Source organism: Neolamprologus brichardi, chromosome 22, assembly GCF_056152115.1.
Source record: "Neolamprologus brichardi isolate AB-2024 chromosome 22, ASM5615211v1, whole genome shotgun sequence".
Classification (NCBI taxonomy): Eukaryota; Metazoa; Chordata; class Actinopteri; order Cichliformes; family Cichlidae; genus Neolamprologus; species Neolamprologus brichardi.
In genome coordinates this window covers 13424115-13439916 of record NC_142124.1, presented here as the reverse complement: position 1 = coordinate 13439916, position 15802 = coordinate 13424115, and the positions used below count along the sequence as shown (strand labels likewise).

Here is a 15802-nt window from a genome sequence, read left to right as displayed (position 1 = left end):
TCCCCACTGTGACTATGTTTGCTTTGTGCCTGCTATACGTGTGCACCTGTCAAAACTATATTGCCGTTTGCTGCATATATAATAACACGGGCTGGTTATGGCTGTGATCACGCACTGCTGGACTGGAAACTGTGTCTGCTGTGTGTGAGCTTCCCACACTCGTCGCTCGGTGAGCTTTGAATCCTGCGGGGCAGACAGACTCCGGTTTAATTGAGAAAGTGCTGGGCTCTGCAGGAGGGCAGCGGGAATGTGCATAGTTAAACCCTACTTCTCATTTGTCCTCATGAAATGCTGATGCAAGGGCAGAGGCAGCGAGAAACTGAAAGACTGAGAAAGAGGAGGGCGGGGTGGGGGCAAGAAAAGAGGAAGAAAAGAGTTGGACTGTATAATAGATTACCCTATTACTTCTACTGCCCTTCGGAATTACCCCTTTCCCAGGCAGCCTGACACACACATCCAGAGTGCCTCCCAAGCTGCAGATTCATGCTCGGCTGCACACAGAGGAAGGAGAGTGGCCCTCGGAGGGGAGAAGAAGGATGGCCAAGTCACCGGCTAAAGCACGGCAAACTGCACCAAGCGTGGAGCGAGGCCACATGGTGTGCCCCAGCAATGTATCACCAGAGGAGGATAAGCATCCTGTTGCTCCTTCTGCATCCCTGCAAATATTACTGCTTAAATATGTGCATTGTGTATTTTTGCGTTAACCTGGTGAAGAAAACACACACAAACGCACACTCACCAGCACTGAGTGTGACACGGTGCCAAGAACAAAATCCATTAGCCTTCATAAATATACAGATTGGAGGCATTGAAGCGTGGGTGACATCTGGTGGTGTGTTTTCCTACTGCACGCTGGCTTGCAGCTCGGCAGCTCTGCCTCTGAGTGTGTGCTGAGTGGAGAGAGAGGTGGTGGTGGTAATTAACAAGGAAGAAACTGGGCTAAATGGCACGAGAAGATGATGAGAGTCGGGGCCATAAAGAGAAGGCTAATTAGGAAACAATGCCAGCGAGTGAATAGAAACACAGAGCAGGATGTGAATTAAAGCCATATTAATGATTATGGCAGCTGGAATGAAGAGAACCAGGGTTATGGCCATCATGGGGTGCTCTTGGTCTCTGTCACTCTCTGAATATTTGCCTTTTAACTGTGCGGCTCCTGATTGTAAATGTAATGACACAGCAGCAGTGGTGAGATGGCCATTTCTTTGACCTGGCATGACTACTGTTTATCCCCCCCTCTGTGCTACATGCTGAATGGTGCCTCTGACAATGCAGCCATCAGCCGTAGTGGCTGCTGTGCTGTGGTGTTTTTAATTACTCTGCTGATTGGATTAGGCCCTTTCTTGCGCTGACACGTCCCCTTCACTTAATAGTGTGTTATCGACAAGAGCAGCACATACATCCATTTTCCCGTGAGGTCTGATTTGTCAGAGTGGCTTTTTTCTGGAGTGGATGAAGTTCTCTTCTAATGGACAATTTGATCCTGTCCCGGTAAGCCCTGCAGCTGCTGGACTCTAATCCTATAAAATGTTATGAAGTGATGTCTAAGAGTACTTCTTTCGGCTTAGTATTTCTATTACCTTTTATTTCTCACAATGAACCACAATGAAGTATCACAGCTGATGCAGCAAAATTAAAAATGTGATTGTAGCTTCATTTATGACTTCTAGACTGGTTTAGTGGTTAGTGTATTTGCTTTACACAATACAAAGGAAAAGCAAGCTCAGTTAAGGATAAGGAAAAACTGGGGAACAAGGACTCGACATATTGTGGAGGTAAGATAAAAAACTAAAGAAGGAAGGAGGAAAAACTAAACCAACTAAGAATCAAATATATTTAATGATAAACAGAAGTTAGGATTCTAAAAAATACAAAACACTGGGTCCAACACTAAAGATCCATGACAGGAGGAGACACAAACACAGCCTCAGGCGTTCACGAGCTCGTCCAGTGCCAATCCCAAGCCTGGCACTAGACTAGCTTGGAAGAGCATTCAATGTAAAAATCTGTTCCACATCTCTCTTTGGGAGTCAGGGAGCAGCCTTGATTGAATATTAAGATGGAAGTTGCCCCGGGTGAAAAAAGCGATGTCACCGAGTGGCTTAAACCTGCATTCTTTCTACTGAGCAGCAGGGGGCGACTCGTCTGCTTTAAAAAGAAATCAGATGCACAGAAGTCTGTGAGAAAAGGAGCCAGCTGATCACTTGATTTATAGTCTCAGTGGGCACTTTCCTTATGAGTTTAGGATGTCAGTGTCTAGTTTTAATCCTTATTTAATATAGCCTGATGTTCATTTAGTAAATTACTGTCCCATTTATTGTAAAATAGACGTCTGAGACAAGTATGATTTATCGTTTATGATCTGGCGTCTTAGTTACATCTACCTATCACTTGTCAGGTTTGGTTTAAAATCAATAAATATTGTGACAGAGACAGATGACTTGAGTTAAATTTGCATTTAACTGATTCAAGCTCTTTAATTTTATTTGAGTGCACATATTTTCCAGTGATTCCATTTAAAAGGGGGGGGGGGGGGGGGGGTAGATTTCACTTCTCTCTGACCTTATTTTGAAGTTGGAGAGAATGTGTTGCACCACCACTCGCCTGAAGGACCCCCAACACAATACAACACAACACACTGTTGTACAGCAGTATATAAAGCGGATGAAGCATCAACAAGCATACATTTAACAATTACTTGATTTATTAGTATTGTTTATTTCAGTTGTGTTATTTATAGGACAAAAAATTAAAAGTAACATTTTTCCTATATATAATGTTAGTTTTTTTATAGTCTGCGTATAAGTATTTACTTACTTTAGGACCGTTTGAAAGCACACTGGACCTATCCTTTAGCTTTACTCTTATACTCTAAGTATTGCTTATTTCATAAAAAAATTGCCATCATCAAACATGCCATGCTAAAAATATATTTTTGTTCTAAAGAACTATGTTAGCTTTTTCAATTTGAACTAACTACCTCATTATCTTTTACACAGTATATGGGGTTTAATCTAATATCAATGACCAATGAGTAATTTTAGCCTCCCCCCTAAAAATCATAAAACATATTTCAGATGGAAAATTGTGAGGCATGCATACACGCATGTGGGCCATTCAAACTACTGAGTTTTGTAAGGAGAGTGCATTCTGAAAAACATATTTCAGATGGAAAAATTATGTTTATTATGTTATGACATAGCCCAGTTAGCTCAGGTGGTAGAGCATGAGACTCTTAATCTCAGAGTTGTGGGTTCAAGCCAGACGTTGGGTGATCTCTGATTACAAGGGCAGGCTTTGTACTTTCTCACTCGACAAAATGTAAAACCCTAATTGGACAATGAAGGTGTTTTAATAATCAAATGGTTATTCAAACATGTGCAGTGCTTTTTAATTAGAGATCATTTCTCTGAATTTCAGGAGCCGGACCAAACCTCATGCAGGCAGTTGGCGATTGAAATTCACAGACCTCTACAGTCCTCATGGAAAAACAATAAACCAGCACAACATCCCATAGAATGCCAAAATGCACATTTCCACCACTGGCAACCTGTGTCAACAAACTTTAGTACAATTATTGATCAATCAGTGATGTTTGACTTTTCCAGGGTTACCAGCTCAGTTCTTAACTCTGGACAAAATTTCAATAAGGAGTCAAGTAGCAGAGGGCTTCCATTTCTTTGGCTAGTGACGCTACTAAAAAACAGTTTAATAGCAAAACCATAGCACAGTAATATCGAAGCACCTAAAGTAGTATATGACTGAGTGAGTTGATTGGCACTTTTCAGTAAAACTAGAGGAAATATAAAAAACAAAATGACAACTGTGTAAGTTCTATTAATTTTAAATATCACAGCTCTATCACTCAGAGGTTTTTGGCTTGATATTTACATCATACAACATCTATCCTTTGTCAAAAACATCTTTTAAATATCTCCTTATTTTCTGGGTCATTTTTTCTGTAGATTGTGCTTCTTTTTAAAACATTTTACCTTTTACTGATCTCAATGGGGTTAGTATTTTTCTACTGTTCAGAACTGTTATTCTCAAGTTTCTAAAATAAATAATTGCCATGTAATATAATACAGGTTTGCCCAATATCATATGTTGTCCATTTAAATATACACTAACTGGACACTTTATTAGGTGCACCTCTGTAGTACTGGATTGGGCGTCCTTTTGCCCTTAAAACTTCTTTAATTCGTAGCACAGTTGCTGCAGATTTGTTTGCTGCACATCCAACATTTTAATCTTTTGTTCCATCACACCCTGAAGATGCTCTATTGGACTAAGATCTGGTGACTGTGGAGGACATTTAGTACAGTGAACTCACTCTCACATTCAAGAAACAAATTTGAGATGATTTGAGCTTTGTGAGATGTGTGTTATCAAGATACAAGCAGACCGACCCGTCTGGCACCAAAAACCTTGCCACAGGTGTACCTAATAAAGTAATAAAGGATAAACATATTGTGTTTTTGTTTTTACTTACTGTTAAATGAAATGGCTCTTGGGCTGTGTATGGACTCGCTTAAGACTGCACTACTGGAAAGACTGTCCACCTATAAAGACATAAAGACACAGCAATGCTCATCTCAGACTGACTAACTTGCTAAAGGAAAAAGATTAGATCACTTGAGAGGCTTTAAATGTCTTCATATTTAGATTAGTCGAAAGATGATTCAGGATATATTAAGCACATCTATAAGCGTTTCCTTCCTGAGCCGCCCAGCATGCTGCTGTTTCAGGTACGTTTCATTCATGCCTTTTATTCATCTCTCAGGCCATTAACTGGAGGACTAAAACCTGTAATTTTTTTTGCATGTGTGGGTGACACTTATGCAAATTCAGTCCAAAAGCGCTGCTGATTGTAAGTGGTAAGTTCAGAGCAAAACAGTTTGGCACAGAATGGCTGAGTTAAGGGGCTGAAGCTGATCTGATAGCAATGTTTGTCTTTATATGCTGCAGTGGTTACAAAGTAAAGGAGGGCTGTTCACGACAGGGAACAAATGTGCAAACATATTCCAGTGTTTGTTGGCAGGAAACATTTCAACAGCTAAGAATACTCGGCTGAATAGTGAGTGTGATGTAATGCAACTTTTTGGATTATGGCTATTTGAGTTTCTGTTGCCTTCCTAACAGGTCGAAGCAGTCTGCCCATTCTCCTCTGACCTGATCTGTTGCTCACCAGATAGTTTCTCTTTTTTGATAATTTTCTGTAAACCCTAGAGATGATTGTGAGGGAAAATCCCAGAATATCAGCAGTTTCTGAAATACTCAGACCATCCCGTCTGGTGCTAAAAAAAAACAAAAAACATATCACATGTACTTGAATCACCTTTCTTCCCATTCTCATACACAGATTTAACTTCTGCAGATCATTTTGATGATGTCTAGTTGCCTAAATGCATTGACTTGCTGCCATTTGATTAGCTGATATTTATTTTAAGCAGCAGTTTAACAAGTGAACCTAATAAAGTGGCTAGTATTAAAGTAAATGTCAGACTCTATAACCATAAACAAGATGTTTAACCTTGAGAATAAAACTGTATGACCGATCTGTGCATCTTAGGTTAACTAATGTTTCCCAACAGATGAGACTTAAGTAATTAATATCCTGTCCAGAGGATAAACTCCCACTCACTAAAAGATTCAGGCCACGATGCAGATTTGCCATTTACCATCCAGAGCAATTAATGCACTCCAAATTCCCCAGCTTGGTTTCACTTTCTTAACAACCAAAGGATGATTTGCAGGAGAAGCGACTAATTGAAGATGTGCTGGCTACTGGCCACACAGGCAGGAAGAATTGACATACTTAGCTACCAGCTAGAGCGGACAGAATTTATAAGCACTTGGCAGCAAGCTTGAATTAATTTGAAGCCTTGCAGATGTGCATATATCCTTTCAGCAGCTTGTTATTAAAACGACTACATAATTTGAGAACTTTTGTATTGTCTCCCGAACCAGTTTTGCTCTGTCTAATCCAACCAAACAGTCATATTTGGAGTCTTTTCCCCTCCAAGTGCGTCAGGTGCAGGCTGTATTCACCACAAACCATCTGCAAAGGCAGTTTAGTGCTGACAGTCATGCACCGGGGCTCAGGCAACCGGGAACTCACTGCCTGCAGAAAATCAAAACAAAGAAATCCAGACAGCAGCATCTGTCTAAGTCTCTGGCTAAGAGTTAAGCAGAGTAGTTTTAGCAGCATTAATCTATTTTACATCTGGGCGGATGTATAATAAAGAAGTACATTTTCAGAATGGATGATCAGACCAGGGCAATATTGTCATTCCCCCTCCGCACCAACAGCAACACCGTTCTTGTGTTTCAGGCCGTCTTCAAATACATGTTGTCTTCAGATTAGATAATGCCGTTCTTTATCCTGCCACTATCCGGATGCGCTCCGCCCACACTTTGCTCCTTGGGTCTTTCCATTTGGAGGGAGGTCTATTATCTGCCGACCCATCTGTCACAAGGATTTAGATGACGCCGAATGTCATTGTTATGACTTTAATACTTAATACTTCACTGTGCTCTGTGCATATTGTTCGATTCAGAAGTGACATATTTGATATTTCATAAGCTCATAAGCAGCAGATCTGTGTCTCGCTTGATTAATCTTCAAATCTAATCTTCTGTCTGATTTCAAATTGACTGTTATTCCATTTTAAAGATTAGATTTATTCTGAAAAAAAAAAAGATTGCATAACACACTCCTCCCTTCACTATAATGATACCAATTAATGAAGTCTCATTTCTTATCAGACTTTTAAATAATTTCAGGCTTATTTCTGACACCAGGCCACCTATATTTAAGCAGCCTTTCTCGCTCCCTCTTACACACACACACACACACACAGACACACAAATATAGGGAGGATAAAGTCTGCCAATCCCAGCTAAAAAAAACCAAACTCTGATGACAGATGACTCTCTCTTTGCCTTCGCTCCACACAACATCTGCAACTTAGAGACTTTGCGGTCATTAAGCCGCTCCAGCTTTGAGGAAGATGCCCTGACAGCGGACATTAACGCAGTGGGAAATGCGGACGAACACAGGAATAAAAGCCTGAAAATGTAATGGATATCCGTGGGTATATGTCGTCATATGCAGGAGTTTATAAACTTCACTTAAATTTATGGGAGGAGCTCCGTGATGCTGAGGCTGCTGATGGATTTCTGGGAAGTTCGTAGACTGCGTGAAGAGTGCGGACGTTTGGAATATTCTGATCCGAACAAACCACGGCTCACTGGTGTTCCAGCCTGAAATTTTTAATGATCTGAATATTGGATATTTACTTTAGGATCTCTGTGATTTAAACACATGTGACCTTCAGGACCTTGAGATGCAACTCTGAAATACCAGGAGGGAAATAAACAGATTAAACTCCGACTTAAGGCCTTTTTTTCATCCTTGGAGTGGATTGGCTACAGACTGGGAACACTGACCCAAAAGGTAAGAACAAAATATATGAAAGGAAAACATTTGGAGCTTACACAACTAGTACATTTTGATTACTTTATGTTTTTTAAAAAATATATATAGTTTTGTTGCTTTTTTAGTTATTCTCTATGATGATAATGTGAATACAACAAATGTAAAAACCATAATAAAATCTCTTCACTAAGCTTCCCGTGACTGAAGCTTCTTTTCAAACCGCATTCAGTGGTTTCCCATGTTGTCTAACATCGTCATCTGTCTCTCTAACCCTCTTTCAAAGACTGTTTAGCTTTCTCATCATGGAGCATCCCCCTTCCATGACCTCCTCAATGGTAGATGGAGATGAGCTGGATGTCCAGCGCCCCATCCTGCCACCGAGGATGGTTCCTCAGCCCCAGGCGTGTGCCCCGCTATGTGGGATTCACCACACGGTCCAAACAGCAGCCGAGCACCCCGTGTGGCTGGACAGAACCCAGGCCATGGCCACCACACCTTTATACAACGGCCACCTTTATGTCACGCCATCTCCTCGCTGCAACAAAAGGGGAGACAAATCCAAAGGGAAAGAGAAGAAGGGTGAGAAAAGGTCAGGGGGGAGTAGGCCAGGTCAAAAAGACCGAAACCACCAGTGCAAAGGCAAACTCTCAGGATGCCACAGACTGCAGGAAAAAGTCACATCTTTCACTGATGTGCCGATTGCTCGCTGTGGGTTACCCTTTGAGGGCCCCTGCAGGTCACCCCGAGAAATCAGGGATGTCGACGGTCAAGGTCAACGCAAGTCTGGTAATGTTTCTGTGGAGATGCAAGACCGCCAGAGTCTTCCAGAGATAATAATCACCAGCAAGGACGACAACCCCCAGCAACACAACAAGGAGACCGAACATCGTCAGGATCCGTGTGAGGCAAAAGGCCTGCTGCCAGGAGCTGAGTGCCCCAGCACGAGCCCCACTTGCAGCCCTAAGACCAGCCCAAAGCACAAAAACGATGGCGATGGCGATGGCGACGGCGACGACGACCGGTACCGGAGGTCCCACAACATCGGCTGGCGGCTGGTTCGCAGGAGGGCACTGTTTCTGAGGAGGCAACGCCTGAACGACTGCGCCCTGGCGGTGGGGATATTCGGTGTTGTGGTGATGGTGATGGAGACGGAGCTCTCCTGGAGCATCTACAGCAAGGTCAGAGAGGAAGGGAGTGTGGGTGTGGGCGTGAACTCTAGCCTGTAAAAGATTTGTAAAAGTGTTATAGAAAACATGCACAGGAAGATCAAGCAACATAAGATTATGACTGTTGATATCTTTTCATAGCCTGAACTTCATAATGAAGGTCATCAGCTGACAGAGATGTGTTATTTGTGTGTGTCACCCACAGAGCTCCATCTACTCCCTGGCACTCAAGTCAGTCATCAGTTTTTCTACACTCATCCTGATTGGCCTCCTCATAGCATATCACTGGTGTGAGGTGCAGGTAACTTGTTCTTTACATTTGGAAATTTGCCTTTGCAACCAATCAACAGAATTTATAGTTCGTGATGCCTAAAATAATAAAACCAAATGGTGATTTTGAGTCTCAGATTATTCATCTTAAGTATTTTTAGAAGTCTGACTCAGAGAAAAGACAGTAAATCTAATTTTATAGTTCGTTCTGTGCTGTGATCTACAAACTGTGCACAGTTCTTCACAGAAATCGCTTGCACACTAATGCACTCTTCTGATCCCCCTGGCAGCTCTACGTTCATGATATTGGTGCAGAGGATTGGCGGATTGCCATGACAACGGACCGTTTGGCTCTGATAGTCCTGGAGCTGGCAGCGGTGGCCATTCATCCTTATCCAGTGGGTCTGCAGGCCTACTTCCTGCAGGTCAAGACCCGCATGACACTGTCAGAGACAGAGCTGGAGATCGTCCTGGCTCTGCCCATGTTCCTGAGGCTCTACCTGCTCGGTCGGGCAATGATGCTGCACAGCCGCCTCTTCACAGACACGGCCTCACGTAGTATCGGGGCGCTGAACAAGGTGGGAAGTCACCTTTGGGCTCCCCCTGCAGAATCTGGCTTTGGGCTTATCTGGCTTGGATAGTACTGTGATGAGATCATAACACATATAAATCGAAGAAAGGAGAGAAATTCTAGGCTTTGGAGCAGGATTCGTGGGATTTTAAGTCTATATTTTGGATAATGATTTGGGTCTGGGCTTCCTTTTATAAACATTTCATGCACATCTCTTTATGTCTGTCTAGGTGGGCCGAGAGGTCTGTAGAGGTGTGACACTTGAGGTGTGATTATCACAGTTTCGCCCCAATGAACCCCTGTGGTTTCACATGTTGGCTATGTCCCTCTCTAGCTCTCCTTTACTTGTCTGCTTTTCTTTTCCACAGTTGATAATACCCACCTGCCTAATCCCTTCCCTTACTAATGCTATTTAAGAGTGATGAAAACAACCTCTGTCCCCTGCTTCTGCAATACCAAACCTACTATCCATGTGTCAAGCCAGATTGAGAACAAGTTTTCTTATCCCTCATGTCCTCTGTATTATATAATCATAATCTGAAAGGTGCTATCCCAAATAGTTTGGTTAAGTAGGCCGCTAATGTCAAATTATGATGTAACGTATCCCGTTTGTGATCTTCAGATACACTTCAACACCCGGTTTGTGGGGAAAACACTGATGACCACCTACCCTGGGACCGTGCTGATGATTTTCAGTGTTTCTCTGTGGATTGTGGCGGCATGGGGCTTACATGTCTGCGAGAGGTATGTCAGGATAGTTGTAGACTGGCTCCGGCTCTCTGGGATATCTAATGTTTCATTTTCGCCCGACTTCTGGCAGATAAAGAGTAGTAGTAAAATCTTCCCACTGGCAGCAGCAAATCCAATTTTCTTCCGCTGTTATCTGTTCAGGCTGCATGATATTGACAAGATTAAATATCAGCTAATCTAGATATGATGCTGCTAATTTTGAATATGATAGTGATCTTGAAGACGTGAGGACATTTCGCCGCTCGTACAAGAGGTGTCTGCAGTTCTGAGGTGCAAACCTCTGTAAGACACGCCACCATCATGTGAGCTATTGAGGTCAACTGAGGCAAGATGTGAGTGCGGAGGCAGAAAAGCCTGGGGGAGGGGTCTCAAGACTGCATTGTAGGTGGCTGATAGCTGGTGTCGTTCACAGTGGGCCTCCTTTACTCTTCCCTCAAACCATCTGTCCAAAACGATCAGATCTGCACCCCATTAGACCTCTGCCTCTTTCTACAGACAAAAGCATGAAAGTGCTTTTGTCTGGTGACACTGGGAAAGTGCCATTCCCAGTGTCACCATTACCTTTACATGGAGGAAGATCCGGGCTCTTTCAGAGGGACAACCACAAGCTACTCACTGGTTCACATATGTGGTTGGCAGCTGGATCAAAATTGAAACTTAAGAAGAAGAGGCTTTCACCGAACGCATCAACTCAGTGAACAGAAACATTAACTTCACCTGGGAGGATACCAAGGATGATAAGTTACCATTCCTGGACTCTGCTGTGCTCATGAAGGTGGATGGAAACCTCAATACAGACCATGACCTGCTCTTTGACTGCAACCACCTACATGGGGTGAGCCTGCAACCCCTCCGAGGCAGCGTGGACAAAAAGGGGATGTACATACATAATGAAAGGTCTTAAACATGTGGTTATCCTAACCAGGCCTTCGTTAAATTGATGAAGATGGGAATGAGGAAAAAAACTCAGAAACCAACGCAGGAGAAACAGGATGGCAGATGGAACAACATCACTGCCCCAGTGTACTTCAGACCAGGTAATACGCCGGTGTGCATCTCAGCACTCAAACACAAACTGAACAGCGCAGTGTTCGCTGTACAGTGCATTGACGATTCCTGGGACCTCTACCTCTAAAGGAGGCCATCTACTGTGAATAACTATTGTTGATCAAAGGTGGTGGCTTATGACACCAGGTATCAGCCACCTAAAATCTTGACATCCCTTCTTGAGCAGTTCAAGCACTACTCACACCTTCCGTCATGTGACCGTCAACCTGATACTGCGACGTTTTACACCTTAACCCTGGCCTTTTTTCACACCTTAGCTCATGTGACAACACCCATGATTGGCTCAACCTCCATCAGGACAACCACCAATAGGACACCTCCTAGTAGGATTTAAATATCTGGGACTCTCTATCAGTTATTTAGCGCTGAAATACCCTCCAACATGAGAGTCTAAATGTCTTCATGAACCAAGAAGTCCAGTTGCCTTCTTTTCAAGCACTTAAGAATACCATAACATGCAGGATTGTGAACCCACGCAGACATAAGCCTTATGAAAAGTAGTATTTTTTTGTAAAATGCAACATAAACTCAGTGAGGTTCAAAAAAATATATATATTAGTAATGTAAATCTAGGATAAAAAACAGGGGATTGTGCACAGATATCAGTGTGAGTAGATTGTTTTATTTCTGCAGACACCACAACTACAGGGACCTGAGTAGCAACTACATGGAGGCCCTGTGGATGGTCTCCGTCACCTTCTTGTCTATCGGGTATGGAGATGTGGTCCCCCACACTTACTGTGGACGCAGCATTTGCCTCCTCACCGGGATAATGGTGAGGCAGAGGGTGGATAGTTGTCTCTGTAATGAGCAAGCGCTGACTCTGAATGCAAATCTCAATCTGAACGTTTAAACGTTTGTGACTCCTGCAGGGAGCCGGCTGCACAGTGTTGGTGGTGGCAGTGGTTGCCAGGAAGCTGGAGCTGACCAGGGCAGAGAAACATGTTCACAATTTCATGATGGACTCACACATCTCCAAGAGGGTGAATACTAGTATCTCCTTTTTTAAAAAAATGTTATTGATGATTAAACATGTCCAAAAGTAAGAGATATTATTCAAAGGCTTCACTTCTTTCCTGTTTGTACACCGTAACATGCAGGATTTGACATCAGATACCACATATTGACTTATTTTACTCAAAATCCGGGACTTTTCAAATGCCAGAAAACAAATCTGACTTAAAATCTTCAAAACGAGTGGCATCATCTTCCAATAAAATCAGTTTGCTATGATTGCCATTATTTTTTTCCTGTTCTGTATGGATACTAGATGAATAAAGTTTTTTTTTTTTTCAAAAAGCATTTTGGAAAATGGAGGAATTGGCTCACTCGAGACAATTTTTTCCTCATTTTCGATTTTAAAAATTTGCCCATGGTGCACTGGGATTTGTTCCAGCTTTTGTCAGCGTTTTTCAGCATTTTTCAGCATGTGCCGTAAATAACAGCGCTCTTAAGATTTTGTGCATAAACATACAATAACTCTCTCCGTGATTTTTCTTCTTTTCACCAGATAAAAATTGCTGCAGCGAATGTGCTGAGAGAGACTTGGCTTATCTACAAGCACACTAAGCTGTTAAAAGACCACAGCAAAGTCCGCATGCACCAGCGGAAGCTGCTCCTGGCCATCCACCAGTAAGGCACTTAACCCACACATAATAATAATAACCTCTTTATCAATCACTGCCTGAAATGATTGAATGCCGCTCATTTTAAATTCATTTTAAATTATGTGCCATTAAAAAATGAATAGATCTACTTTCCTCCTCCAGCCTTTCTCATTCTCTCTAATATAGTATTAGGTCCATAATTCCATGAATGGTTGGACACAGTTTCAAATCATAGATGTGATTGAAGACTTTAAGCTTTCATACAAGAGGTTTTACAAAAGTATTAAAATCTGTTTAGGAATCACAGTTGTTTTTATGCCCCGTTCACCATTTTCAGAGGCTCAAAAAGTAACTGGACAGTTGACTGATAAGAAGCTTTATGGCCAGGTGAAGCCTGTTCCCTCGTCATTCAGCGAAAAATAAAGCAAACATAATACCTGAAGTTGATTCAAAGTGCTGAACTTTGTAGCTTTTCATTGTAATTTTAAACATGAAGCCCAAAGAGATGTCAGTGCAAGTGAGGGAGGTCATTATTAGGAAAAAGAAAAATTAATGTAAGCAAAGAGATAGCAAAGACTTTAGGAGTGGCCAAATCAACGATGTTGTGCATTGTGAAAAAGAAGGAAAGTGCTGGTCAGCTCAGCAGCACCAAAGGGCCTAACTGACCACAGCACTTGGGTGCATGATCACAAATTAATTTCCTTAGTTTAAAACAACTCCAACACAACACCTAACCGAGTTAAGAACACTCTGGAGAAAGCAGTTGCGTCACTCTCAAAGTCTACAATCAAGAGACTATTTTACAAATGTAAATACAGAGGGTTTAGAAAAAGGCGCAAACCACAGTTTTCAACAGGAAAACCAGATTAGACTCAGAAAACATCTAAAAGCAGCTGCACAGCTCTGAAACAATTCTTAGGACAGATGAAACCAAGATGAATCCAAAGCATACAGCGTGATCTGTCTGACAGGCTGGAGGAAGAGTTACAGCATGGGCATGTATGGCTGCCAGTGTAACCGGGTCACTGGTTACACTGATAATGTACAGATGAAGTGTGCAGAGATGTACTCTCTGCTCAGACTCAGCTAAATGCTGCAAAGCTGATCAGTCAGTGCCTTGCAGTGCAAATCGATAATGACCCAGAGGAAGCTCCAAAAGCAATTTTGCAGTTTCTCAAAGCAACGAAATGGGATATTCTTCAATGACCAAGCCAGTCTCTACCCAACAGAGGATGCTTTTCAGTTATTGCACGCAAAATCAAAGGCAGAGAGACTCACAAGCGACTTCCACCCAAGTATTAAAAACAATGTCTTGATGCATGCTCAAACATCCAGGTAAGTAAATCCCACAAGGTTGATTCTGTTCATCTGGACGTAGCGTCGATCAATGGTCATGACAATTTGCATATTAATGATCAAGGAACCGGCCTCACAGCCCATTGTTTATTCAGTGGGCTGGGTTTGGTCATTGTGCAAATGTACTGTTTATAAGATGAGACTGAAGAAGTCACTTGGATGAGTGACGAAAGGTTTTTGATGAACAGAGTCAACAATGTTTGATAAGTATGAAAGGTATTAAAAACAATGTTTTTATTTAAAACTTATAGTTGACCAATAATTCTTGGACTGAAAACGGACGACTGTGTACAAAATAGTTTGATTTTATGCTAAAAATCTGCACTTCAGTCACACTTTATTTGGTTTTAAATCCACTGTGGTGATGTACAAAGGCAAAACTATAAAACTGTGTCATTATCAAAAAATCCCTAACTGTAAAACAGATTTACGATTTCTAATGAACCGCCCAGTTTGAATCGAGTCGTTTAAAGTCACGTCTTCTCCTACATAGTCATCTGAAGAAAATGACAAATTTAAGGTATGAATTCAATGAACGGTCATTTAAATTAGATGCCCAGCCCGTGTAAAAAAAATAGAAACAACCAAAATGAAATGAAAACCAAGGAGTGGTGCCATTTGTGTCCATATACATTGTCTCTGAAAGGCAAAAGTTCAGCTTTGTCATTCGGGGATTTTCCGCCACACCTTATAAGAAGATATTTCTTCTAAATAAAAGCCACTTGATTACTACTATATCACTCTTGTCTACTGCTGCAATTACAGTACATTTTAGCCTGCAATTGTTCCTCAAGCCACAAGTTATGCTGACTTTTATATCAACCATTCCTTGCTAAATTTGGAAGATTTTCATTTGGTCCCGTTGCATAATCCAGAGAGATGCCTTTAAATTGTTTAATGGAGCTACTCTCTACCAAAGTCCTCATAAAATCTGTTGACATTGTGTCGCGTTTATGGCTTGTTTCTCTGGTCATGTGTCTGACTGGCCCTTTAAATTACTGCTCGTCTTAAAATGAAAACGTAGCAATGTCATAAAACCAAGCAATTTTATCTCCAGGCTGCGGCAAGTGAAGATGGAGAAGAGAATTCTTGCTGACCAGGGGAACACACTTGTGGACCTTAACAAGGTATGAGAGGAAGTGCAGGCAACACCTGTGTCCTGCTAACACCCCAAAAAAGAAATAATCTAATTGCTGATGCAATTTTCTTTTCTTTCCCCCAACTGCACACCGATTTATACGAAGATGCAGAACCTGATGTATGACGTGCTGTCGGAGGTGCAGGGCTGCAGGGGGGATCTGGACACACACATCCACACACTGGAGAAGAGTGTGGAGGAGCTGAGGGAGGGCTTCAGGAGCCTGATGCCGCTCCTCTCCAGCACACTGTCCACACAGAATTCCTCCATCCGCCACCTGCTCAGGGAGAGGGAGGGGAAGACTGAGATTGCAAGCGTGAGCGGAGAAGACAGGTAGAGGGATGGCAGACGAAGGCTTCTAAGGACGCTTGAGAAGAAGTTATCTGCCTTTACTGCAGCTTAAACAGACTTGAAGATAAAGGGAAAAGAGATGTA

The 15802-nt window shown here is 42.2% G+C and overlaps 1 protein-coding gene across 1 annotated transcript; it reads left to right on the top strand.

Annotated features, from left to right (window-relative positions):
* The first annotated feature begins 7743 nt into the window (after nt 1–7743).
* On the top strand, nt 7744–15800 carry LOC102793342 (small conductance calcium-activated potassium channel protein 2-like). The gene is made up of 9 exons (XM_035906530.2): nt 7744–8619; nt 8813–8908; nt 9168–9455; nt 10071–10192; nt 11900–12041; nt 12139–12249; nt 12777–12898; nt 15287–15356; nt 15474–15800. Exons 1-9 carry the CDS (start codon nt 7744–7746, stop codon nt 15702–15704), a joined length of 2058 nt encoding a protein of 685 aa, XP_035762423.1. The 3' UTR covers nt 15705–15800.
* The last annotated feature ends 2 nt before the right edge of the window (nt 15801–15802 follow it).

Coding starts and splice junctions, on each gene's coding strand:
- LOC102793342 (XM_035906530.2), top strand. CDS start 7,744: ATGGAGCATCCCCCTTCCATGACCTCCTCAATGGTAGATGGAGATGAG. Junction 9,456..10,070: donor GTATCGGGGCGCTGAACAAG/GTGGGAAGTCAC, acceptor TGTGATCTTCAG/ATACACTTCAACACCCGGTT. Junction 10,193..11,899: donor GGCTTACATGTCTGCGAGAG/GTATGTCAGGAT, acceptor TTATTTCTGCAG/ACACCACAACTACAGGGACC.